The sequence below is a fragment of the Bufo bufo genome, chromosome 7 (genome assembly GCF_905171765.1).
Source record: "Bufo bufo chromosome 7, aBufBuf1.1, whole genome shotgun sequence".
In the NCBI taxonomy this organism is placed as follows: domain Eukaryota; kingdom Metazoa; phylum Chordata; class Amphibia; order Anura; family Bufonidae; genus Bufo; species Bufo bufo.
In genome coordinates, this window is record NC_053395.1 from 21,112,321 (window position 1) to 21,140,053 (window position 27,733).

The 27,733-nt window shown below is 46.2% G+C and overlaps 1 protein-coding gene across 3 annotated transcripts; it reads right to left on the reverse strand.

The window, feature by feature from the left end:
• On the reverse strand, positions 1-27,453 carry SREBF1 (sterol regulatory element binding transcription factor 1). 3 transcript variants are annotated; one of them, XM_040441002.1, is made up of 19 exons: positions 27,137-27,453; positions 19,586-20,032; positions 19,163-19,482; positions 18,957-19,085; positions 17,967-18,179; positions 17,655-17,769; positions 16,795-16,973; positions 16,437-16,635; positions 16,172-16,353; positions 13,114-13,375; positions 12,866-13,032; positions 12,595-12,763; positions 11,749-11,857; positions 10,508-10,617; positions 10,128-10,260; positions 9,175-9,337; positions 8,655-8,846; positions 6,700-6,811; positions 1-1,164 (listed from the first exon to the last, which is right to left on the reverse strand). In XM_040441002.1, the coding sequence occupies exons 1-19, from the start codon at positions 27,240-27,242 to the stop codon at positions 944-946; spliced, it is 3,528 nt and encodes a 1,175-aa protein (XP_040296936.1). In that variant the 5' UTR covers positions 27,243-27,453; the 3' UTR covers positions 1-943. The 3 variants fall into 3 exon arrangements, with proteins under 3 accessions (XP_040296936.1, XP_040296937.1, XP_040296938.1); XM_040441003.1 differs by lacking the exon at positions 27,137-27,453 and adding an exon at positions 24,035-24,138; XM_040441004.1 differs by lacking the exon at positions 1-1,164 and adding an exon at positions 3,069-3,665.
• Between the last annotated feature and the right edge of the window lie 280 nt (positions 27,454-27,733).

Here is a 27,733-nt window from a genome sequence, read left to right on the forward strand (position 1 = left end):
CGCATGGTGATCGTCATTCACTGACTGACGGGCCAGAGGCAGCCATTTTGTTTCAAAATCATTGTCTCACAGTATATATTAATGAAGCTTAGATAAATATCAGACAAAATGGCTGCCCCTGCCACATCTGCTGGACTCCCGACATGGCTTCACATTCAGGAAGTCTATTTAAAGTGCCGGTGACGACAGCTCTGGAAAATCTTATACTCAAAATGTACAATCGGTCCACTTTTATAAGTGTTATTCTCCCATGATGCATTATTTCCACCCCCCTGTTCTCCAATCAGTGCCGTTGTAGGCGGAGCTTAGTTGGAGCTCAACTGCACTGACCATGATTGTACTGACCTGTTGTATATTCTCAGTATGTTGCGGTGTAGCTCATTTTTAGGCGGAGTTGTGCCTTAAAGGAGTTACTTGCTTTATGAGGCTATGCTGACGTTGTAGCAGGGCGTCCGCGTGTCAAAACCCCCATCTATTGTCCAGATCTATTAGTCCCTGTGAAAGCAATGGACGTCAATTGATTACAAAGACCCCTGAAACCAGCAGAGAACCACGTGCAATCAACTTGTAGAAAGAGGACCTGCAATAGGAAAATGAGATGGAGAGCCCCTTTAAATTGTGCGAACAGAAATAGATAGAAACTGCTCTAGCGCTGTGTGTCTGTCTCTGTGGGGGTCGTGTCCTCTACGCATCATAGAGGCAGCCATATTGTTTGCTCAGTATATGACCGACACCTAAGGACAGGGATAAGAGTGTGTAAACCGCCTGTAAAATGGCGCCCCACATCTGGAGATACATAAATATTTGGCAACCATTTAAACATGGCCGCCACTTACTAAATCTTAGTGAATGCTTGACAAGCAAATACTGGAGAGCGCTGTGGTCGTCGGCCATGTCTCTTTCTTGTCCGCACAGCGATGTTAGGGCTATGAGGAGAAGCCCCCTAACTGGACGTGACAGCTGTCCCGCTGCCTAAGCTCAGGATAAATTGCTGACAGTCCTGCAGCGTACGTTTGTCCCCGAGCTTCTCCAGGGTGCGGGCAGCTTCTGCCAACATGCCCACTCTTTGCCCTGGGGCAGATAGGAATGTGGGGGGTAAATAGCGGCAAGCTAAGAGAAGAGCTTCAGCGTGTTCCCGGGTCGGCGGAGTCACCTCACAGATCCCTGGAGGAAAGAGAAATGACAAGAGCATCACCAAGTGTCCCTGTCCTGTACCCCAAGTGTCAGTGTCCTTATCCTGTACCCAAAGTGTCAGTGTCATTATCCTGTACCCCAAGTGTCAGTGTCCTTATCCTGTACCCCAAGTGTCAGTGTCATTATCCTGTACCCAAAGTGTCAGTGTCCTTATCCTGTACCCAAAGTGTCAGTGTCCTTATCCTGTACCCCAAGTGTCAGTGTCATTATCCTGTACCCAAAGTGTCAGTGTCCTTATCCTGTACCCCAAGTGTCAGTGTCATTATCCTGTACCCAAAGTGTCAGTGTCCTTATCCTGTACCCCAAGTGTCAGTGTCCTTATCCTGTACCCCAAGTGTCAGCGTCATTGTCCTGTACAACAAGTGTCAGTGTCCTTATCCTGTACCCCAAGTGTCAGCGTCATTATCCTGTACCCCAAGTGTCAGCGTCATCATCCTGTACCCCAAGTGTCAGTGTCATTATCCTGTACCCCAAGTGTCAGTGTCATTATCCTGCACACCGAGTGTCAGCGTCATTATCCTGTACCCAAGTGTCAGTGTGTCATTATCCTGTACCCCAAGTGTCAGTGTCATTATCCTGTACCCCAAGTGTCAGTGTCATTATCCTGTACCCCAAGTGTCAGTGTCATTATCCTGTACCCCAAGTGTCAGTGTCATTATCCTGTACCCCAAGTGTCAGTGTCATTATCCTGTACCCCAAGTCTCAGCATCATTGTCCTGTACCCCAAGTGTCAGTGTCATTGTCCTGTACCCCAAGTGTCAATGTTATTATCCTTAGGGATGAGCGAATCGACTTCGGATAAAACATCCAAAGTCGATTCGCATAAAACTTTGTTCTAATACTGTACGGAGCAGGAGCTCCGTACAGTGTTAGAATGTATTGGCTCTGATGAGCCAAAGTTATTGCTTCGCGAAGTTTCGCGAGACTGTGCAATAACTTCATAAATTGATTTATACTGTAAAAAAACATTTCCCAAACTCTGGTTCGTTTCCAAGTGGTACCTTGGAACCAAACATGAGTTCGGGAAATGTTTTTTTACAGTACAAATTAATTTATGAAGTTATTGCACAAAGTCTCGCGAAACTTCGCGAAGCAATAACTTTGGCTCATCAGAGTCAATACATTCTAATACTGTACGGAGCTCCTGTTTCATCCGAAGTCGATTCGCTCATCCCTAATTATCCTGTACCCCAAGTGTCAGTGTCATTATCCTGTACCCCAAGTGTCAGTGTCATTATCCTGCACCCCAAGTGTCAGTGTGTCATTATCCTGTACCCCGAGTGTCAGCGTCATTATCCTGTACCCTGAGTGTCAGCGTCATTATCCTGTACCCCAAGTGTCAGTGTCATTATCCTGTACCCCAAGTGTCAGTGTCATTATCCTGTACCCAAGTGTCAGTGTCATTATCCTGTACCCCAAGTGTCAGTGTCATTATCCTGTACCTCACATCTGAGCCGTAGGATGAAGTCTATAAATGCTCCAGTTGAATGACCACAAGCAGAGATCCTGGACAGTACAAGGAGCTGACACAGGACATTCTACATACATGGGGACATTTCTTATTACAGGAGGAATAACGTTTATTGGATAAAACTGACATTTCTGCTTCACTTGCACACATTAGGCCTCGCTGCCCATAACAACCAATCAGAGTTCAGCTTACAGTTTCCAGTCTGCACCACAGAAAGCTGATTAATTACAATGGGCCAATCAGAAAGCAGCTGTCATTTCTGTCGCTTAGAAGCAGTGATCTGATTGGTTGCTATGGGCAAAACCTCAACCTCTTCTGGCCTGTGTGCAGCCATGTTTGTCTATCACCGCCCTAGATGTGAACAGTGATCTCATGAACACAGAGAGGCAGCTGCAGTCAATTCTTCATTTCAAAACCATTTAATAGAAAGATCAAACGCCAGATATATAATAATATATATTTACAAGCACTCAAACATGACGTCTGCTCCAGACTAAACTGAAACACTGTGTTATGCCTAGCACAGGGTCTAAGTGGGCGGGGTCTGACACAGGATTCTCCGCTTGCTGTTCTTTCAATCCCTGTGTCATGCTCCACCCCCCTCACCTTCAGACTTGAAAGTGGCCACTCAACACACACAAGTTGGCCCGATCCATAAGTTGCGACCAAACAAAAGATCAATTGTCCCACGCGGCGATTATCTTTAAATCTCCTTCTCTCCTGTGCTTCGGGGGCTGCATTGCAGCCGTACACGAAAAACATTAAAAATAAAAAACATAAAAATAAGAAACAAAAGGTGTTGTGATATGATATTCTCTGCTATTGAAAATAGAGTCCCTTCCATGCCGACTTCCCGCACAGACTCCTCTCTCTGCTCCCGTGTGTCCGCCATGCCGTGAGGGGCAGAATAACGTAACCCGACAAGTATGCGCCACTGATGGACATTACTGACAGGGCAGGGTCGGGAGGGTGACGCTGCAGCTGACAAGCCGCGCTATATCTGTAAATGAAAGAGAAGTAGCTTCAGTATCAACTGCTCTAACACTTTATTTATCTGCCCCCCTACAAGGCACATGCATCGGGCCATTTAAAGGGGAAATCCAACCCACTGGCCAATTATAAATAGATGCAATCAGTATCCATGAAGAAATGCAGCAGTCATTGGAAGTCATTTCCGAACATTTTTATGCCAGTTCCCTTTTTGCGACTTTTTACACGCCCATGGCGGTAGTCGGGCTGGGGTTTCAGCTCTGGTAAATTTACTATCTGTTATGTCTGAAATAGTTTTTACTCCAAGCGCACAGACTGCCGGAGGTGCACCTCATTTATGACGCGTTGCGCGCAAATCCTCCGCAGTGCAGGGGGAAAAAGACCAGCGTAAAAAGCTGATATTTGTAAATTACCCCCATTGACTTTTTGATGGTCTCAAAGCACAAAAGCATGGTGCCGCAGATTTGGACATTTACTAGCATGGCACGCCCATTGTGTAGGGGAGACTCTAATGGTATAGGTAATTATTCCAATTACATTTCAAGCTCAGAGGTAAGAATTTAGAATGGATGCCCAGCAACAGGAAGAGGTGACCACATGGGATCTCCATGCCCTTACGTAGTCACCAAGCAGGACCATGAGATGGCTACTGAATAGGCCATCAATGAGTGATCTTTGGTGGGTCAGACCTCTTGTACCCCACAAACCAGCAGAGTGAAGGTGCTCCCAGCACTCTCTTCTTCCCCAGAAAATCCCTTTAAATTGAGATTTAGGTGAAACAAACTAAACCTATTCAGATGCAGAAATTTTTTGCCAAGCACAGCACCGTACATTGTATATGCATTTGCTTCAATGGAGCTGAACTGCTCCTAGGCCACGTGTCTGATGAACGTGTCATCACTAAGGAAAGATGCCAGAAGGCTGTAGAGCAGGGGTGGGGAACCTCCGGCCCAAGGGCCGTATGCGGCCCACGGTATCATTTCATGCGGCCCCCTGCCAGAACATAATGTGAAAATGCTTATGACCCCTTCCATTATGGAAGCGGTCATTAGCATACGGGAGGCACAGGAAGGTGAGAACAGCACTGCACTGGCTGTCCTCACCTTCCCTGGTCTTCTTTCAGCCCCACACTGTGTCCTGACACATCCAGCGTCAGGACGCAGTGCACGTAGACGTGCACTATGACCTGACGCTGTGCGGTGTGAGGTGACAATATAGTGCGGCAGGAAGAAGAACAGAGAGGGTAAGTGAATCTGCCAAGAGGCAGCGCCGTACGGAGCTGGAGAGGTAAGTTTATTTGTTTATCTTAAATACAGTATCTGATCTGATGTCTGATTGGGGCTGATCTGAGGCTAAAGGAGGGTGGGGAGGGTCTGATGGGGGTCTGATCTGAGGCTTGGGAGGGTCTGATCTGAGGCTGGGGGTGTCTGATCTGAGGCTGGGGTTTGATAGGGGTCTGATCTGAGACTAGGGGGGCTGATGGGGGCTGATCTGAGGCTGGGGAGGGTCTGATGGGGGCTGATCTGAGGCTAGGGAGGGTATTATGAAGGTCTGATCTGAGGCTGGGGGGTCTTATAGGGGCTGATCTGACCCTGGGGGGTCTGATGGGGGCTGATCTGAGGCTGGGCGTCTGATCCGGGTCTGGTCTGAGGCTGGGGGTCTGATGGGAGTCTGATCTGAAGCTAGGAAGGGTCTGATTGGGGTCTAATCTGAGGCTTAGAGGTCTGATGGGAGTCTGATCTGAGGCTGATGTAGGCCTGGGGGGTCTGATAGGAGGCTGATTTCAGGCTGATGGAGGTGGGGGCAGATATTTTGCTGAGAAAGGGACAAAGGCAGGGACAAAGGCAGGGACAGTTGCGAAGAAAGAGGCAGGGAGAGTGAAAGCTGGGTGAACCCCTCTCTGGACCCCCTGGGTTTAGCTTCCTGCCATTAATGTCAAATAAGTAACATTCTGAACTTAAAAATTAGACTGCTATGTGTGGTCAATATGGCGCCTGTATTGTATGTAATATACTGTATATATATAGTGCAGGCGCTATTTTGTGCTGCAAAAATACAGCCCTCTAGATTATTTTAATTGAAGTGCAATTTCTGTAACTTATCCCTAAGTCAATTATATGTTTGACCAAATACAGCAGTAAAAAATTTTTATTGAGAATTTTGTATGGCCCCCGAATGATGTTACAAATATCCAAATGGCCCTTGGCAGCAAAATGGTTCCCCACCGCTGCTGTAGAGCTACTGCAAGCGCCGCTGCCTTCTCAGCGGGGTCCAGGGTGTCGGACCCCCACAATCAGATGATAGGTAGCTGAGGAGCCCTACCAGACAGTACCCCAAGGACAGGGGTGGCACTGTTTCTGGAATAAGACAGGGGTTTTCTGAGTGTTTTATACTGATGACCTATCCTAAAGACAGATTATCAGTATGTGATTGGTTGGGGGTCCGACAAACCCCCCCCCGAAAAAAAGAAGTTTGCCACCTCATGGTCAATCCAGCTAATAAAAGATGCTCACCATGAGCAGCAGTCCACCGATGGGGTGGATGGCGTTAGCTTTCCTCGTTAATAACCATGCACTACGTGTCAGTGAGCTGGGTGACGATCCCTTGATCATTCTACATCACTTCTGACAGGAAACATTAAGGATCGAAACAACCCAAATTTTTCCATTTACAAAGCGATAATTGATCTGCATTGCCTCTCTGTTAGCATGCGTCCTCACAGTCCTCCTCATTAACCCTTTCAGCATGCGGGTCCATTGCACAACACAGGGGTGGCTTTTTAAAGGGTTAATCAGGACGATGAAGTATAAAAATAACGGTGCAAACATAAGGCGTCATTGCCCACACCGACCAATCAGCTTCCACGTATCATTTGCAAAAGTGGAATGGGAAATGCAAGCAAATATCTGATTGGTTGCACCAATTTTTATACAGGCCCCGGCCAGGGTTGTGTGTACATCATCACAGCATGGAGTACAACCAGCAACTGCCATGCCAGTCCGTGATGATACAAGCTTAGGGTCTATATAAAGAAGACAACCTACCTTCTGTACTTGATGGAGCCACCCTCCTACGAAGGCTCCGGTCTAACAACTGATGTGTCCGTGTTGGGCTGGCACCCGCCATGAGACGAGCTGTGGCTTCGTGAAGGAAGACCTAAAAAGTCACAAAAGAGAGCGGATTTAGTGCTGTGCTATGGTCACCAACGGGGGTCATGTGAAGAGCATTTTTGTTTTTTTATAGGGATTTTCCATCTTCAGGGGCCTTTTGGGCATACTTACCTGGCCCCCAGCTGCTGGGTTCCAGCTTCTTTGCTCTCTGCCACTGCTGCAGCTCTCTGGACCCCAAATGTTAACATCCAGTTTGATAGCTGCTGCAGCCAATCGTGGGCCTTAGAGGTGACATGTCCCCCTAACATCACTTGTGCCATTGACTTGAACAGTGGTGTAAATAGGAATGAGTGGGCCCCACCGCAAATTTTTGAATGGGCCCCCCCCCAGCAACTTCTTTGCAACCTCCTCCTCCCATGCAACCCCAACTCCTGTGGTTAGTCAAGACAGCTCTCTCAGACGAGGCCCAGCAGCCGCTCCGTCCGTTTCCTACATGTATATACTGTATGTCATGTCACTATATATAGTGTCTTCGGATTAAATGTCATTGTATAATACTGTTGACGGGGACCTGACAATAAAATCTTTAAGCCCTCCTCCTGGGTGGGCCCCTTCTGATTTCGGGCCACAAAGCAGCCACTTTCTCTGCTTCCCTTATAGCTACGCCCCTGGACGCAAAGAGGACCTGTCCCCGCTGCAGCAGTAAATGGCAGCAGCGGCTGTCAAACCAGATGTTGAAATATATCAATGGAGCGCTGCAGTGACAGTGAAGTTGCAAGGGAGCTGGACCCCAGCAGGTAAGCATGCTTCCCTCCACAGATCTGGCCATGTGAGGGGTCTGCCTGACTATAGAAACCCCCTTTAAGGTGGACCGGCCCTTTTATGTACAGTACAGACCAAAAGTTTGGACACACCTTCTCATTCAAAGAGTTTTCTTTATTTTCATGACTATGAAAATTGTAGATTCACACTGGAGGCATCAAAACTGTGAATTAACACATGTGGAATTATATACATAACAAACAAGTGTGAAACAACTGAAAATATGTCATATTCTAGGTTCTTCAAAGTAGCCCCCTTTTGCTTTTATTACTGCTTTGCACACTCTTGGCATTCTCTTGATGAGCTTCAAGAGGTAGTCCCCTGAAATGGTTTTCACTTCACAGGTGTGCCCTGTCAGGTTTAATAAGTGGGATTTCTTGCCTTATAAATGGGGTTGGGACCATCAGTTGCGTTGAGGAGAAGTAGTCCTACTGAATAGACTGTTAGAATTTGTATTATGGCAAGAAAAAAGCAGCTAAGTAAAGAAAAACGAGTGGCCATCATTACTTTAAGAAATGAAGGTCAGTCAGTCAGCTGAAAAATTGGGAAAACTTTGAAAGTAAGGGCTATTTGACCATGAAGGAGAGTGATGGGGTGCTGCGCCAGATGACCTGGCCTACACAGTCACCGGACCTGAACCCAATCGAGATGGTTTGGGGTGAGCTGGACCGCAGAGTGAAGGCAAAAGGGCCAACAAGTGCTAAGCATCTCTGGGAACTCCTTCAAGACTGTTGGAAGACCATTTCAGGGGACTACCTCTTGAAGCTCATCAAGAGAATGCCAAGAGTGTGCAAAGCAGTAATCAAAGCAAAAGGTGGCTACTTTGAAGAACCTAGAATATGACATATTTTCAGTTGTTTCACACTTGTTTGTTATGTATATAATTCCACATGTGTTAATTCATAGTTTTGATGCCTTCATAGTCATGAAAATAAAGAAAACTCTTTGAATTAGAAGGTGTGTGCAAACTTTTGGTCTGTACTGTACATTTACCATACATTTCATACAATGACGACATCCCCATCAGATCACCCCAGCATGGGGAGGACTTACAACACGGCACTCACCCTGCGCATGGCGGGCCGGAAGGATTGTGCTAATCTGCGTAAACTGCTCAGATCTAACTGGAACCCCCTGAGCTCCTGGGGAGACGCAGGGTGGACGTGACTCGGATGCTGTCCTGTAGAGTTCTGCTGCTGCTGCTGCCAGATGTTAGTCCTGGTCACCAATAGAAGGTCGCACATGAGGAACTGCACTGCCTGAGGCAAGAAAGGAGGAAATTACATCTGTAAGACAGAAAGTGCTCTCCAGCAATCACCCATGTGACATCATTTCAGGCACGCACATAAGCCCTTGTAATGTTAGCACAGGTTTGGTAGGTATTACTTACACCATCGACGCAGTCAGCCATGTCTCAGAGGTCGTAGGTCAGACGCTGCCTCTGTATTGCACTGCAGATACATTGCACACAGAGAATAGAACATGCAATGCAACTACAATGCACCACAGCCACAGTGATCGTCAGCCTCTGCGAACTGAAGACGTTCAGGAAAGTTTATGCCACCAACCTTCCCCCATCCTGCTCACCTTATCCACGCTGCCGTTACTGGACGGACTGGAGTTCAGGCTGTCTCTGAGGTACCCACTGGCCTTCTCACACTGACTCAGGCTGACCTGCGTGCTGTCCTGCTTCCCAAATAGAGTCCGCACTGCTTTGAAGGTGTACAGAGCAGCTTTTGGCAACATGTTTCTATAGAGGAAAGAGATGAAGCTGTACAATTACCTGTGTGCGGCCGTCGTCTTACCTGGTAAAATGGCTGACAAGGAATCCAGTCAATAAGCTCAAGTGTCTCAGAAGACCTGCCATACAAATAAGCAGCGGGTGGAATGTGTCCGACCAGTCGCCCAACAATCTGATCGTTCACATGTCAGATTAAACTACCAGATCAGGGAGATAAAACAACACGGTAGGCTGGGGCAAAGTTGCATATTTCCAGCCGCATTTGGTCATTGCTTCTGACAATATCCAATCAGATCCAGCTACTGTCAGCCATTGCGAATGTTCACGTATAATTTCTAGGCGATAGTTAGCCAAAATCAGACATTTCAGCCAACATTTTTATCTTACGTGTATGGGCAGATTAAAGAGGTTATCCAAGAATTTGATATTGATGGCCTATCCTCAGGATAAGTCATCAATATTACATCAGTGGGGTCCAAGTCCCGGGACCCCCATTGCAGGTCATTGCTGCGGCCATCTCACAACTTACCAAGCACAGCGCCTTACATTGAATAGTGGTTGTGCTTGGCATTGCAGCTCAGCCCCATTCACTTGAATGGGACTGAGCTGCACATAGGTCACACGACCGATGTACTAAGTCACTGGCCTAGGATGTGGCGACGGATCAGTGAGGAGGAGTATGGATTCTTTTTTTGGACAGCCCCTTTAAGACAAATGCTTATATCATATAAAAAACACAGACATGGTTACAGTCCCTTGGAAGAGAACTACTATATACAGTATTTTTTCTTGCACTCACTCGGAAGCATGAAGTGATTTCGGCATGTACTCCACCACTGGGTATAACCTCTGTGCTGCCTCGTCATCTCCTTGAAGCCAGTTAATAGCCACAATAATTATGGACGCCCACCACTTGGCGACTGGATCTGTGCCTGTACAGGAAAATAATGGCGCACTTTTATTTTAAACGCTCTTCAATGGCGGCACAAACCACACTGCAGACCATATATGTCTGCACGTGGCATCTTTGCATTGCCAGGCCATTGTCAAACACGTTTTTTTTCTCTGAATCATGACAATGTGTGACTTTGCATACATTGCAGTGTAGTAATGAGATTTTATTGCGACAGGTAACCGCAAGATAAGTGCAATATATTGGTGTGTGTGTACTGAACTTACCTGTGACGGCGGCCATACTGGAACTGATGGAGAAGGTGTGATTTGTGACAGCTGCAGCATCTGAGCAACCATTCAGAAGCTGCAGATATTCCAGGGCATCTGAGAACTCACTACGGGGAGAGCAAACAGAACTGATGTAAGTAGCTACATACAGGGTATATAGCAATCACAATGGAGGACGTACATGATCAGGCATAACATTAAAACTGTTTTTCTAACATTGTGTAGTCCTGCTTAAGCTGCCCTAAACAGATCAAGACATGGATTCCAGAATTCTTTGGAAGGTGTCCACCATTAAAGGGGCTGGCCCAACTGGGATATACTGATGACATATCGCTAGGCTATGCCATCAATGTCAGCTAGGTGCAGGCTCCACCTCTAGGACCCGCTCCTATCTAGAGAATCTAGAGAATGGAGAACGGCGGGCTCTCCATTCATCACTACGGAATTTCCGAAAATAGACAAGCAGTGAATGGAGAACGCCTTGCACAAGCGTGGCCACCTCTACTTTTGCCTCTGAGAGACTGACGGAAATAGCTGAGCCAACAGCCTGATATTTTCAGAACTCCCAAAGCGGTGGGTGGCCGCGCATGCGTGGCTGTTCTCTGTTCACTTCGGGGGTCCTGTTATGGAAAAAGAAGTAGGTCCCTGACATTAATATCCTAGCAATATGCCATCAATGTTCCAGATAGGAATACCCCTTTAACTTTTTCAGCAGTTTTCTCTACAGTAGCCCTTCTGTGGGACTGGACCAGACGGGCTAGCCTTCGCTCCCAAAACGCATCAATGAGCCTTGGTCGCTCATGACCCAGTCAACAGGTCAGCGGTTGTCCTTCCTTGGACTGATTTCACTTTTGGTAAGTTCTAACCATTACATAACGGGAACACCCCAAAAGACCGGCCATTTTGGAGATGTCCCGACCCTGCGGTCTAGACCAGGGATGTCAAATTTGTGGCCCTCCAGCTGTTCTAAATCTACAACTTCCATTATGCCCAGACAGTCTTCACCTACCAGGGCACGCTGTGAGTTGCAGTTTTGCAACAGCTGGAGGGTCACGAGTTTGACATCCCTGCTCTAGACATCACAATCTGACCCCACAGTGATTCAGATCCTTACGCTTGCTCATTTCTCCTGATTTCAACACATCAACTTCAAGAACTGAAGATTCTCAGGCCACCTTCCCACCCCTAGACATCTGGATACCAAACAGCAATGTATACACATTCAGTGTGGGACTCACCCCTCTCCTTCTGTCAGCGGCTTGCTTTGTTCTGGCTGGGCCACACAATACAACGCTTTCTCCAGGAGATGTTCACGGAAAGCCTGGGTCACCTGAGCGAGCGGGTCCACTGCGCCTAACAAAAAATACAACTCATTACTAATCCAATGCTACAAGGAGATGCAGCAATTGCCATATACTATTTGCTTCAAAAAGCATTCCTGTATCCTTAAAGGTATAAATTCGTTACCAGACTTTTGCTTGCTGTCAACGAATAAAACATTCAATATACATACCATTGTACAGTAGCTCTCATTGATGTCTCGTAATGAACCCTATACCCATGTCCCTTGAGCATGATCTATTCCCTGATAGCCAGCAGAGATCTTGAAAATGGTGTTACAGTGTACAATAAATTAGCTTAAAAGGGTTTTCTGAGATTTTTTTTTTACTGATGACCTATTCTCTGAATAGATCATCAGTACCTGATCCGGTCAAACGCCTGGGACCCCCACAGAGCAACTGTTTTGAGAAGGCAGCGGCGCTGCCTTCTCACTGTGCTATACATTGTATGGAGGCTGTGCTTGGTATTGCGCTCAGTCCCATTCACTTCTATGGGGTTGAGCTGCTCCTAGGCCACATGAACAATGAACGTCATCACTTGGCCTAGGAAAAGCAGAGACAAGGCTGCAGCACTCACAGGAGCGCCGCTGCCTTCTCGAACAGCTGATCGGCGGGGGTCCCGGGTGTCCCTATTCTGAGGATAGGTCATCAGTAAAAAAAAAGATCCAGGGAAACCCCACATAAAACTAGGCATGTATGTACTGAAGCAGGGCACAAAGTATGTAGCATATTATATGTAAGTACCTGCACTGCCCGCTGTACTGTATATCGTGTCTCGGGGAGAGCTCCTCACACTCCAGTCACCATCTACAAAAAAGCGATGTCCTAGAGGGTGGCAAAGCCACTGCATGGCAGGAGGGATGGTCACGCTCTCTGCCAGACACACCTGGCGTGCGCTGCAGAGAAAGAAGCGCTGTGGAGAAGAGAGAAGTTTAGACCCAAGTGGGAAAACAGTGACAGCCATGTACAGGATATATATAGACACACATATGGCAGGGAATTTTGCTTTGCTTACCGCTAAGAAATGGAAGCGCCGGTGCAGGCTTGCTTTAACTCGTAATGCGGCCCCCACATAGATCTCTGCCAGCGTGGCCACCGAGAGGGTGTTCCCTGCGCAGTCTGCTAGGTTGACTGCGCTGAGGGCCATATTGATGGCTGCGAGGTGACCTCCTGCATGCTTCCCTAACGAAAAACATGGGATGAATCAACACGGTGCACGCGTGTAGAGCGGTAGCCTCATTTATAGCTGTGCTCTCCACCTACCTGTCATGTGCAGCTGGTGTAAGCGATGGTAAACCAGGGCAGCCTCCCTGCAGCTCTTGCGCACGTCATCTTTCAGCTGGTGGTCTCTACGGAAGCCTCCAGCCCGTCCTGCCAGCCAGCGGCCCACCCACAGCCGCTGTAATACATAGCGGATGATGCTCCATGTAAGGCTGCAGCAAAGATCGAAATTGGAGGTGGGAAGGGGTCTCCCAAGAGCTTTTAGAGCTTTCCAGAGATGAAGTGAGGCTTGCGCAAAGTCACCCTAGAGAAAGGAAAGGCCAACATTTTATTCTTCTTCCTCCGATATCACGCTAAAAGCAACATCATTTACATTCTATCGGACAGCACCTGCAGAATGGAGGTATAAGGTTTTCCTGGACTATTCCTTTGAAGGGTATACTGGTAAGAACAAATTATCCCCTATCCGCTGGATATCCCGGCATTCCCATAGACTATGAATGGAGTGGTTGTGAGCATGCTCAACCATTGCTCCATTCAAATGGGGTGGAGATAGCACCCTCATTTCTGTGATCGGTGGGGGTCCCATTAGTCGGAACATCTTATTCCTTATCCATTGTTTTTTGTTTTTGCAATGGTTGCAAGTTTTTTTCCATAGAGAAATTCCGTCATTTCAAGATCTCTGCTTGCTAACAGTAAATAACAATATTCTGGTTTACATCCGGAGCCGGAACATCCGTCCTGTCCTTATCCTGCTCACACAACCAATTACAGCAGAGAGCTCCAATACACTGTAAACGAGCCATGCAGCTCTGTTAGTGGGACACGATCAGGATAGGTTTTCAGCCTTTAAAGATTATTCCTATTCACTGACAGAAAGCAGATATCTGGTAAATGGTGAGGATATTAGAAAGTTGCAGATTTTTTTTCCTACAATTTTATGTTTACTCAATTTCTAAAATGAATAGTGAGAGTTGATGTACAAGAATATTACATTGGAACCATTTAGGGTCCAGCGCATAAAGTAACAATGAGAAAGTTGTTATTAATACAACAAATATAAAGAGTGTATACAATCTTCAAAAAGTGAATACAGATATAGACTCTCTTGCACCATTGTATCCATGTTAAACACTACTCATGAAGCATTGTGGCCTATGTAGCCAATTGTCAATCTCAGTATATTCCTTGTGGCTATACGTTTATCTCACTGGAAATTATCACCATTTAGTAAGACAATAACATGGGGAGGAACAAAGGAGACATAAGGAAGGAGGGGGGATGGAAGGGGAAGACAACATTGAGAGATGTTAAAACAAATGGACCTGACCTAAAGATACTGTGAGAGATCTTATAAGTTCTAAAACTCATTACGCTCCTAGTAAGTCATTAAATTCCGGTGAGTCCAGAAAGTAAGGGGTTAGGGGTTAGGAGTAAGGGGTCACAGCTACGTGCAAAAGATTCAGCTCTTTCTTGCTCGTTTGCTATCAACTCTTCCATACGTAATACAAATCGTAGCTCTCTTGACCATTCAAGCAATGTGGGTAGAGAGCTGGACTTCCAATGTCTAGGGATAACCATCCTCGCAGCGGACAGGAAATGTCCCAGAACCCCTTTCTTGACCTGAGCAAGAGAGACAGGATTCAGGGATAGTAGGGTAAGTTGTGGAGTGTTATGGATCGTCCTGTTTGAGTATTTGGCATAGATCTGCAAGATTCGCTCCCAGAACGAGTGGATTTTCGGACAGCTCCACCAAATATGTAACAAGGAACCCCTATCATTCTCGCATCTCCAGCACTTTTCTGACACCGTAGGGAACATCTGATGTAATTTAGTAGGACAGCAGTAGCATCTCGAGAGAATTTTGTAATTCTTTTCTTTGATCTGTGACGCCAGTGAGATTCCATGGGAGAACGTACACATCTTCTCTACCTCTACGTCTGTGAACCGGGTCTGCAAATCAGATTCCCATCTATCGAAAAATGGTGCCCTTTCTCCACTATGTATATCAAAGAGCACTCGGTAAAGTGTGGACAAAGTACCTTCAATTGTGCCCTGTTGCAGATATAACCTATCAAAACCTGTCATTGGGTTCACTGTTCCTCTGGAAAATGTGGTTCCAAAAAAGGAACTTAATTGAGCGTATACCAGCCAGGATACGCTCTGGCGTAGATTCTCAAAAGAGGATAGTGTCCCCTCTGACAGAACATCTCTAATTCTCATTAGATCATTATGTGTGGTTTTGATGAGAAAGGATGACGGAGTCATGCCCGGGATAAACGCTGGATTCCCATGACGTGGAGTCATGGGACCTGGTCTGAAGGTAATTTGGGATTTATTGATCCATTCCTCCCAGAGTGCTAGAACATGTCTCACACGAAATGGACATTCTTCCTGAGAGGGTCTATCCTTTATATTTAGCCACGGTATGGCTTGAAGATTAAAGATTGTTCCAGAGTGACCCAAAGCTTCTTTAAGCCTTTATGTCTCCAATCTAAAAGTCTAGCAAGTACCGCCGCTTCATGATATAGGCGAACATCTGGTAAACTAAACCCCCCTAGGGATTTATGTTTGATCAGGACCTTTTTATTTAATCTAGGTTTACTGGTGTGCCAAATGAACCTGTTAAGGGCCTTTTGGATCTCTAGGAAGTATTTTTTAGGTACATGAATAGGTATAGTTTGAAATAGGTATAAAAACCTCGGCAAGATGTCCATTTTGACTGTATTCATACGACCGAACCATGAGAGATGTTTAAGTTTGTATGTCTGAAGTTCCTCAAGGGTTCTTTTCTGTAGAGGTATGTAGTTTAAGGGGAATAACTGGTGTAGCTGAGCTGGAACCTGGATACCTAGATATGATAAGCTATCAGCTTTCCGGGAAATTATGTTTGAGAGATTCAATCATCTCTTGACAGAGAGAAATATTTAACATTTCAGTCTTATCCATGTTTATCTTAAAGTTGCTAAGATGGCTAAATCTATCGAACTCCTTAAGCAAGGATGGAATGGAGGTGTGGGGGTTTTTCTACAATTTTAACATAAAGCCAGAAACTCTTTCTTGCAAATCGACATCAGATTCCACTTCCGGTTCGTCTTACCCGAGACAGATCGACGTCAGCTTGTTTCCGATGACACCAGAACTTGACAGATGATTCCGAGTGCAGACGGGTGACTGGCTCGCCATAGATGAAGAGCCGGATGAACACGGCCAGGACGATGATGAGGTTGATGGGCCAGAGAAGAGCAGAAGGGCTTAACCAACTTAACCAAAAAGACGTCTCTGCGGGTCAACCAGATAAATCACATACAGAATATTCCACCGTCATACAGAACCCCAGACCCTTCAGACCATAAAGAATTTACCTGAGCCTACTTCCAGCATACTCCTTCCATTACCATGAAAAGTGGAACTTTCGGAGGCCTTTTGGCTTGTGGATCCTCCCATCAAGAAGGATAACGGATTGAAGGAGAGACATAGGAAGACGAAAACACAAAGCGCCATACGGGATCGATCCAGCATGCCAGAACTGGGAGAAGAAGGCATCTCTTGCTTGACCTGCACCTAAAACATAGACTAGTGAATGTTAGTTATACCCTATAAAATTACACCCAATTATTATATGTGCTCTCATAATACTACTCAACACCTCCCTCCCCCCATCTGTTATTATTTATGGGTACATTAAGGTGGATAGCGACTGTAAGGGAGGACTTAGGTCACCTTGGCTTCATCGTTGAATGGACTGTCCGGCTCCGAGTCACTGCTACACTGAGATAGGGGACTGCCAGTGTGAGATGGGGACCCGACGTCCGATGGAGGTGGAGTTAGGACCTCCATCATTTCTGCCTTCATTCCATCCATATTGACCCCAGGACCGGCAACAAGATCTTTTAATGTATCTGCAATGGAACAAGGAAGGCATTACGAAAAGACAATGAACTTATATACTGAGTGGGGGGACTCCTTTATGAAATGCCAGTGCTTTGCTCAATCAAATGCCTCTCTACTTGTTCTCCTCCTCCCCTCTCACAGCATGTAGTCCCAGAGACACAGGGTAAACTGCAGCTGCATCCCCTCCTCCCCTCTCACAGCATGTAGTCCCAGAGACACAGGGTAAACTGCAGCTGCATCCCCTCCTCCCCTCTCACAGCATGTAGTCCCAGAGACACAGGGTAAACTGCAGCTGCATCCCCTCCTCCCCTCTCACAGCATGTAGTCCCAGAGACACAGGGTAAACTGCAGCTGCATCCCCTCCTCCCCTCTCACAGCATGTAGTCCCAGAGACACAGGGTAAACTGCAGCTGCATCCCCTCCTCCCCTCTCACAGCATGTAGTCCCAGAGACACAGGGTAAACTGCAGCTGCATCCCCTCCTCCCCGTCCCCGATAATTTTGTAAATATACACAGACTGTCTACACACAGGGATGGAAAACTACAGGGAAATACATCAGGTCATGTAATGGCTGCTTAGCACTGTATGAGCGATTAGTGTAATCTGAATCAGCCCATCATCGACTGTCATTAACTTATATAAAATGCACACCCCCTCCCAACCGTATTGGACAGAAAGCCCTCCTTACTGTTTTTCTGAGCCGCCATTTTCAGCATCATGTTCTCCTGTTTTAGTTTCACATTGCTTTGCTGCAGATAGCGAATGTAGTCGATGGCCTTCTTCAAAATGGACGACTTGTTCAACTGTTAAAAGGCAGAAGAATTTTTATCTACACCTTCTTAAAAAAAAAAAAAAAAAACACCCATTACCACCGCTAACTCCATTAAAACCAATCCAATTCCAGATGTCATCTCAAAAAGTAAAAGAAGACATCTGGTTGCCAGGAGTACCGCCACTTATTTACCCAAACATGTGTTGTATTTTTGGGTCGGTCACGTACCTTGGGCTCCGTTCCCATCACAAGATCTTTCAGTTCAATAATTTTGTCATTGATAGAAGACCTGTAGCGCTTTTCTATGGCATTGTGCGCAGTTCGTTTCTCCCCCTTACTGTTCAGCATGGCCATCTTGCCATTGACATTTAGACGGTTAATTGGCAGCTTGTCCGTGTCCACCATCACGGTGGTTAAAAAGGTCCCACCACTCATCAGGGTCTAAAATCAAGAGCAAAACCGTTCAAGAAAACAGCAGTGTAGTAAGGAAGGTCCTGCATAGTCCAGGCCGATCTGAGAATTCACGTTTTCATGGAGTGACCCATATGCCCGTCCCCCAGTGATTCTAACGTGGCTTTGAGGAGCAGAGATTTGGGCTGCTGTAGGAATGTTCCTCACAATGGAGAACAGGTTAAGATGTGCCTACAGAACTGACATGGAAGGCACCATCAGCAAAAGCACAGGGACAAGTGTTCTTTGTTGCAAGGACCCTGCATACAGCACCCCGAATCTAAGCTTCCTGCACCCCTATGAATAGGATTTGAGTTTAACTCCAGTTCAACCTCAATTTTTAGACTTTGGGTGAAGAAGTTCTTTGAAGTATTTACCATGGCAGATTTTAAGTATAGGTCTCAAGTGCACCCTGTGTTTCCTTCTTGACGACTCAAGATGGTGGGGAGACGTCATCATCATGAGTGTACAGATGGCAGTAGGAATGTCAAGTATTGCAGGCTGAGCTTCAGAGACTTTAGAGGTGGCCACCTTATTACTTGAAAATCTAGTTTTGACTTGAGTATTCCCGCTCCTCCATAAAGGTTTCTGTATCTGCAGCCACATCCCCCTCCTCTGTCTAGTTTACAGTTTTACTCTAGATGGACTTTCAGTGGCTGAGAAGGTTTGTGAATATTTACAGAGAAGCTGCAGGCAGAGCCGAAAGGAGCTCCCCCCCATATTGCAAAGTTTTAGCGTTTAGCTTTGTAGAACCTTTTTGCTACTTACCTGCAGCGGAGTGGTCTGTATGGTGGTGCTAGTTGGTGTGGTTTTCATTCCGGTCATCCCCGTTGTGTCAGTCTTTACAGCAGTAAGCAGCAGAGACTCCGCTTTGATAAAGTGAGGCTGGAGCAGAACCTGTCAAGAGAGGTCATCTCAGTAATCATATCCATGGACTGTCAATGAAAATGGCAGACGGGTGTCAGCTCACTCACCGGAACCTGCTGGATTTGTGAGGTTATGGAAGCTGTGCTGGTGGCAGTGGTCAGGAAATGGGGAGACAGGCTCTGGGTGTTGATGGTCAAGGGATGCTGGATTTGGGGTGAAGAGTGCATCTGCAGAGGTTGGGCAGCTATAGTCTGCAGGGTCGGGGCCTGGGTCACAACATTCTGAATCGGCTGGCTTACAACGCTCTGCAAGGGTTGCGTGGCAATGCTCTGCAGTGGCTGACCTGGGATGTTCAGCAGAGGTTGACCAGAGATGTTCTGCAGAGGCTGGCTTGTAGTATTTTGCTGAGACGGAACACTTTGCGCTACTGCAAAATAAGATGTTTTATAAATTATTGAGAATGCTGCATTGATGATATTCTCTTCCTGCAGCGCGGCCACCTATAGCCGCATCAGTCACCTCATAATTACCTGTGTAGGAAGTCTGCTCTGCATATCCAGTCACAGGCTGGCTGTTATACAGAGGTTGCACAGGTGTCACCATGTTCTTCCCAAATGCCATGCTCTGCATCTGCTGCGGCACCGGCTGGAGTTTGCTCTGCTGTGGAGACGGGCTGATCTGCATGGGCTCATCCTTCAACAAGTTCTGTACCCTAGGTTTCAGCTGCTGTGTCAGATTCTCCTGTGGCTGGGACACAGTAGGTGGGCTTTGGAAACCGGGGGTGGAAAGCGGTAACATCTTCATGGGGGTCGAATGTGTAGGTGCCGCCAGTAATCCCTCCAGGGAGTTGAGTGCTGCACCTCCAGCAAGGTCCACATTAGGGGCAGCATCCTGGGTGGGGGTACTGATCGGTCCGAAGGGGCTATCGAAAAAGCCGGGAAAGTCATGGTCTTGATTGTGGATGAGCTGAAGCATATCTGCAGAGGGGAATGAAGACATGCAAGGGTTAAATCTTTACACTGAATTCTGATTTCACATGCTTTGAATGCCGGAGGGCGGCCATTTTGTGGATTATGGCCGGTTAGAGGCAGGAGTCATATGGCACAGATGGAACTGGCTGGCTGTCACCTGTGGCACCGCTTTTCACATAAAATACATGAGGATCACATGAGATTCAATCTTTCAGATCCTAGATTCCCCTGACGAGAGACACCTATGGTAGATACAATACTGGTCGATACCTATGGCCTGGGTGTCCATCATTTTCAGATGCTCACCACCGCCAACACTGACCTTGCCACCATTATACTGACCTCACTGCTGGCCACTGAGCAGCTCTGGACTGGACTATTGGGTCAGCATTGGGGACTTTATCAGGAATTTTGGACTATCAGAGTACAGACTAAAAGACATCTATACACATAATAATAGATTGCGGCCTAGTATCAAACCTAGACCAGACAACCACTGCAGTTTCCCATAGCAACCAATCAGATCGCTGCTTTCATTTCCAAACCAGCACTTTTAAAATGAGAGCTGGAATCTGATTGATTGCTATGAGAAACACCTCATAATACTGTTTAATGGCAATACTATTGTCAGGCCGGGGACCACAGGGAACATAAAACGTCCACTCATTACTTATTATATCCATGTATAATAGGATTAGTATGAAGTGTAACTTAAAGCTCTGGGGCCCCAGTGCACTATTAGTAACGGGACCCCTCACCTAACATGAGGGATGTCTAAGGCACCAGGAATGACTGCTACCTCTTAGGGCTCTTTCACACTTGCGCTTTTGTTTTCCGGCATAGAGTTCCGTCATCGGGGCTCTATGCCGGAAAAATCCTGATCAGGATTATCCCCATGCATTCTGAATGGAGAGAAATCCGTTCAGGATGTATCAGGATGTCTTCAGTTCAGGACCGGAACGTTTTTTGGCCGGAGAAAATACCGCAGCATGCTGCGCTTTTTGGTCCGGTCAAAAATCCTGAACACTTGCCGCATCGACAGATCCGGAATAATAGCCCATTGAAATGTATTATTCCGGATCCGTCTTAACATCTTCAGTTGTTACGACGCAACGACGGATCCGGAAGTTGCGTCTGCGCCTGCGCCAGGAAGTAGGAAGGACTTGGCTGGCGCGAAAAGAGAATTTTTTTCTTTCCGGATGCGTCTTTCCGGCTTTTTTGGTAAGAGACTGATCCGGAAATCCTGAAGCCAACATCAACGTTTTTTTTCCAGATCCGTCGTACGGATCCGGTCCCATACCGGATACGTACGACGGATCCGGAAAAAAGACTTTGCTGCTGGCTTCAGGATTTCCGGATCAGTCTCTTACCAAAAAAGCCGGAAAGACGCATCCGGAAAGAAAAAATTATGCGTTCTTACGCGTTTTTCCGGATCCGGCGTGTAATTCCGGCAAATGGAGTACACGACAGATCCGGACAACGCAAGTGTGAAAGAGCCCTTACCCCCTGTAGCTATGTATGACAATTACATATACAATATTTGCACCTCAAATGTATACAAAAAAATCTGTTGGGTTTTGAAAAGAAGTTTAAATGATCCCCTATAATAAAGATTATATATATATATGTACAGTTGCAAGAAAAAGTATGTGAACCCTTTGGAATGATATGGATTTCTGCACAAATTGGTCATAAAATGTGATCTGATCTTAATCTAAGTCACAACAATAGACACTCACAGTCTGCTTAAACTAATAACACACAAAGAATTAAATGTTACCATGTTTTTATTGAACACACCATGTAAACGTTCACAGTGCAGGTGGAAAAAGTATGTGAACCCTTGGATTTAATAACTGGTTGAACCTCCTTTGGCAGCAATAACTTCAACCAAACGTTTCCTGTAGTTTCAGATCAGACGTGCACAACGGTCAGGAGTAATTCTTGACCATTCCTCTTTACAGAACTGTTTCAGTTCAGCAATATTCTTGGGATGTCTGGTGTGAATCGCTTTCTTGAGGTCATGCCACAGCATCTCAATCGGGTGGAGGTCAGGACTCTGACTGGGCCACTCCAGAAGGCGTATTTTCTTCTGTTTAAGCCATTCTGTTGTTGATTTGGGTCGTTGTCCTGTTGCAACATCCATCTTCTGTTGAGCTTCAGCTGGTGGACAGATGGCCTTACGTTCTCCTGTAAAATGTCTTGATAAACTTGGGAATTCATTTTTCCTTCGATGATAGCAATCCGTCCAGGCCCTGACGCAGCAAAGCAGCCCCAAACCATGATGCCCCCACCACCATACTTTACAGTTGGGATGAGGTTTTGAGGTTGGTGTGCTGTGCCTCTTTTTCTCCACACATAGTGCTGTGTGTTTCTTCCAAACTCAACTTTGGTTTCATCTGTCCACAGAGTATTTTGCCAGTACTGCTGTGGAACATCCAGGTGCTCTTGTGCAAACTGTAAACGTGCAGCAATGTTTTTTTTGGACAGCAGTGGCTTCCTCTGTGGTATCCTCCCATGAAATCCATTCTTCTTTAGTGTTTTATACGTATTGTAGATTCGCTAACAGGGATGTTAGCATATGCCAGAGACTTTTGTAAGTCTTTAGCTGACACTCTAGGATTCTTCTTCCCCTCATTGAGCAGTCTGCGCTGTGCTCTTGCAGTCATCTTTACAGGACGGCCACTCCTAGGGAGAGTAGCAGCAGTGCTGAACTTTCTCCATTTATAGACAATTTGTCTTACCGTGGACTGGTGAACATCAAGACTTTTGGAGATACTTTTATAACCCTTTCCAGCTTTATGCAAGTCAACAATTCTTAATCGTAGATCTTCTGAGAGCTCTTTTGTGCGAGGCATCATTCACATCAGGCAATGCTTCTTGTGAAAAGCAAACCCAGAACTGGTGTGTGTTTTTTATAGGACAGGGCAGCTGTCACCAACACCTCCAATCTCATCTCATTGATTGGACTCCAGTTGGCTGACACCTCACTCCAATTACCTCTTGGAGATGTCATTAGTCTAGGGGTTCACATACTTTTTCCACCTGCACTGTGAATGTTTACATGGTGTGTTCAATAAAAACATGGTAACATTTAATTCTTTGTGTGTTATTAGTTTAAGCAGACTGTGATTGTCTATTGTTGTGACTTAGATGAAGATCAGATCACATTTTATGACCAATTTGTGCAGAAATCCATATCATTCCAAAGGGTTCACATACTTTTTCTTGCAACTGTATATATACATATATATCTAGGGTACCAAATTTGGCATCAGGGATTTTTTTATTTATTAATTAATTAGCAGTAATTTTTATATATTTTTTCTATTTTCATGTATTTTTCCCAAAACATTTATAAAACTGACCCGTAAACCACAATATAGGTGCAAAAAGCTACAAAAGACCTTCAAAAGTACAGTCCATAGGCACAGTGAAGGAAGGGCAGAAGAGCAAGGATCTCCGAATTCCCTAAACCTCCCCTTCCCTAAGAGATGCTTTACTAAATGCTGCTGCTGCAGTTCTGACAACTCTCTCCCTGACCTGTGCAGCTAATAATACAATACGATGAGGCAGGTTGCTTTGATCTTGTATATATATATATACACAGAGGGTACTGCATTTGTATAAGTCATAATATGGGCATTTTCTAAAATGTATTTCCAGTAATTTTTTTTATGCTTTTTCTGCTTTCATGTTTTCCCAAAATTTTTCTAAAACCATGATACGGGTGAAAAAAAAGTTACAAAAAAACTCCAAACTCCAAAAGAGAACTCCATGGAGAAAGGTGGAGGATCCAGACGGTCTAAATACCATGGGACAGGGTACATATATATCTACACACACAGGGTACCACATTTGTAAGGGAATTTAAAAAAAATGTAATTCCAGTCAATTTTAATGCTTTTTCCATTTTCATGTATTTTTCACAAAATCTTTCTAAAAACGACCAGTAACCCACAATACGGGTGCTAAAAGCTGCAAAAGATTTTGGAGACGATTCTGTACCTTCAAACGTGCACTCCATGGGCACGCAGGAGGAGGGCGGAAGAGCCAGGCTTCCCGAATTCCCTAAGCCTCCCCTTCCCAGACCCCTAAGATGCTTCACTAAATGCTGCTGCTGCAGTTCTGACAACTCTTTGCCTCTCCTGGGCATCTATTGCTTTCCTTTTTTTTTCACACCCTCCTCTTCCTCCTCCTTGAGGTGGAGCAGCTCCACCTCTTGTGGATGGAGTTATGGGGACAGGAGAATGAATCAGGGCTGTGAAGATGAGGTGACTGTGGAGGGCCAATCAGGGCGAGATGTAAGAAGCGGCCCAGCCTGGCCATAGACTGAGGAGGACCCAGCCTCCACTCTCAAGGTTACTAGCGTTCAGTGAGGGTGCGGGTTATTACAGGACGTTCACAGGCGGCATGTCACTACATTACTACAAGTCACCTACATACAAGCATTGTGCAAGGGAAAGCTACAAGGTCATTGACATGACAGGATCTATCGCTTCACAACAACCAATACCATATTCCTGAAGTACTCCCATTAATTGCATACATATCGACAAATGTAGCAAAGCCGAATTTGTTATTTGGCACCAGTCATAATAGGAAGATGTGTAATGAGTTGCGCAAATATATCGTTTTGTGTCTCTTGTTGGCGCCCATTTGTGCCATGCACCACTCCTTCTTTATATAACCTATATTGCAAATATTTGGTATCACTGTGCTCTACCAGCTCTTTTTTTACAATAACACTTCGCAGGATGCCTGCCGCCGCCATCTACGCCTATACAGCCGACTCCCATCTAAATTGTAAATTTCCCTTTAAACGACAAACTCAGCTCTGCACCGTCTGCCTACAGAACGCGCAATATTTACAGGATCAGAGGTCAGTGTCCATTACTCTACTCGTCTGGCCTAATATTTGCTTTCCAAAGTTTTCTGCAAAAATATTTAGCTTAAGCATATCATGCGGGTGAACAGACTAACAGGCGAATAAAGACGGCGAATATTGAAAGAATTCATGAAAATGGGCCACAAGGCGAAACATGGACAGCCATATTGATCTTAACTATAACCTGTGGTCGAGCTTCACCCACCAAAATTGGATTTATGGGAATGGGAAGGTTCGGGTTCTGTTTTTGGCAGTCATGGGTTGTCTTGGCCTCCAATTTTTTTTTTATCATACCTCTTGGTATTGAAATGGCGGCCATATTGTGAGACACCTAGCTTTCCACGATTTTTCTTCACACTAATACGTACTGTAATGGTGGCCATATTGTCAGGCACCAGGCTTCCCGCCATTTGCACTGTAATGGCAGCCATATTGTCAGACACCAAACTTCCCACCATTTTTCTTTAAACCCATTTGTAATGTAATGGCGGCCATGTCATCAGACACCCAGCTTCCTAACATTTTTCTTTACACCGATATGTACTGTAATGGTGGCCATATTGTCAGGCAGCAGGCTTCCCGCCATTTTTCTTTACGGCCATGTTATCAGACACCCAGCTTCCCAACATTTTTCTTCACAACAATATGTACTGTAATGGTGGCCATATTGTCACACACCAAGTTCCCACCATTTTTCCTCACACCCATTTGTATTGTAAAGGCGGCCTAATGGCTTTCCTTCCACATAAAAACAACAATCATATCATTTGATGGTCGGGGGACCCCGTTGCAGTTTTTGCGCTGGGCCCCGGTAGGCGCAGGGGGTTACTGTACCACTCACTATACCTTGGCACAAACATGGCACTGGTTTGGAAGCAGTTTGTGTTACCCTGCTGCTCAGGAAGGGCCGGGCCTAGCTACATAATCAGCCATGTTTACCAGCTGCCAGAAGCCCCCTCTGGACTGTTCTAGTCAGGGGCAGGAAACCTGGCTCGGCAAAATCCTTTGTGACGGGCACCTGAGATAAACATGGGGCTTTGTGTCGTCGTCGTCGTCTGAATCAGCACAGCGGCGGTGTCCCACAGAATGGAAAGGCGCTGATCCATGGATACGGCATAGAGTTGTCACCCAGCTTTTCTAGAGCCCCGAGAGGCAAATGTGCCTCCTTATGGAGCGATATGGGTTACATTACAGCACAGCAGGACACAAGGATCTTGGAACCTCGAACGACCTGTTGGAGCTGATATGGCGGCCATATTGTTGGAAGCCCAGCTTTCCCAGAAGCAGATAACTTAAGAAATGATTGACAAGTAGTACACGGCACTGAATGACCACAGATGAGGAAACCCGAGTATGTGGCTCAATATCACCAACCACAGCCTTCACCTCAGCGACATTTTGGTTCCTATCTATACAAAGGGACGGTGACCTACGACAGGTTGTAGGGGAAAGGGGCACAAAAAGTAAAATTTCTCGCAAGGTTAGAAATTAGAACTGATTTAAATTTTAATAATAAATCATTTTCTAAGAATGACTACTGCTGCCACCATGTTGGAGTCCCTGCGGCAGCGCGCACGGTGCTGCTGACGAACAGCCCAGCACTGGAGCATTGACCGGCAGTAACCCTAACGTGACGTCACATGAGGGGCAGGGTCTCAGCCAGCAGCCCTAGGGAAGCTTTTAGGATTCCACATAGACAAGACGCACATGGAGAACCCGAAATACAGCCTTTAACCCATACACCTACCACCCCCAACAATCTGTGGAACTACAAGTCCCAGAAAAGACACTCAAATACACACCTATTACCATAGAGTGGTTGTAGGACTACAAGCCCCAGTACTGTCCTACTATTAATAGGTGCCCGGGTGGCATTCAGTTACACCCATGCGACCACTTTTTACCATGCACTGGAGTGCAATGCGCGACGAAACGTGCAGCTTTGGCGCAATTGCGCTCCACTGTAGTCTATAGCAAATTAGATGGATGCCCAACAATTCCTTTAAGGTCTATGCGCAGCAATTAAAAAAAAAAAATAATAATCACATGGCTGAAATCGTACAGGAAAGTCGCACCATGTGACTCAAAACGCGTTACGTTTTTGCAAGAATACAGTGAGGACACCACCATGTCCATTTTTCAAGATTTTTTGGGGGTTTTTTGGCCCCGCTCCGGTCAATCAAACCAGCCCCGGCACCCATCGAGTGGCACGGGTCACCTACCATCTATGTCGCTCAGCAAGGCGGTGTCGATGTCGCTGCTCTCCTGCAGAGACAGAGAGGGGTCCAGGTGGTCCAAGGAGCTCTCATCAAAGGCAATGCTGTTCATTTTTGGTACTTTGTAGTCCTCTTCTTCTTCTTCTAGGAAGGGTCCTCAGGATCTCAGCCCTGTGTCAGGCATGTGCATTATTCCCATAGAAGTCTATGGAACTGACAGGTCACAGGTTGTGGGGGGGGGAGGGGTGTCTAATGCTGAAGCCCCCCCATATGTACAACAAGCACCAAGGAACTTCAGGCAAACTGTAGCTGCTGCTTGGAGCTGGTCAGTAGGAGGCGCCTAGATGTTCGGGCTCTGCCCAGTGCACCCCCTGCGCCCAGCTCCCTCCCCCCATACCCTGGGCCTGCCTCCTTCCTCCCATAATATCCTCACCCCCCCTCTCTGCACAGCAAGAAGAGCCTTTTCAGCAGCTTCAGGAGGCTCCTTAACCCTCGCACTGCAGGAAACAAAAGGCAACATATGATATCATGTAACACGTCAGATTAGATTACATTACAACAGTTCAGATCCTATGACATCACGCTGTAAAATTCCTTTAATCC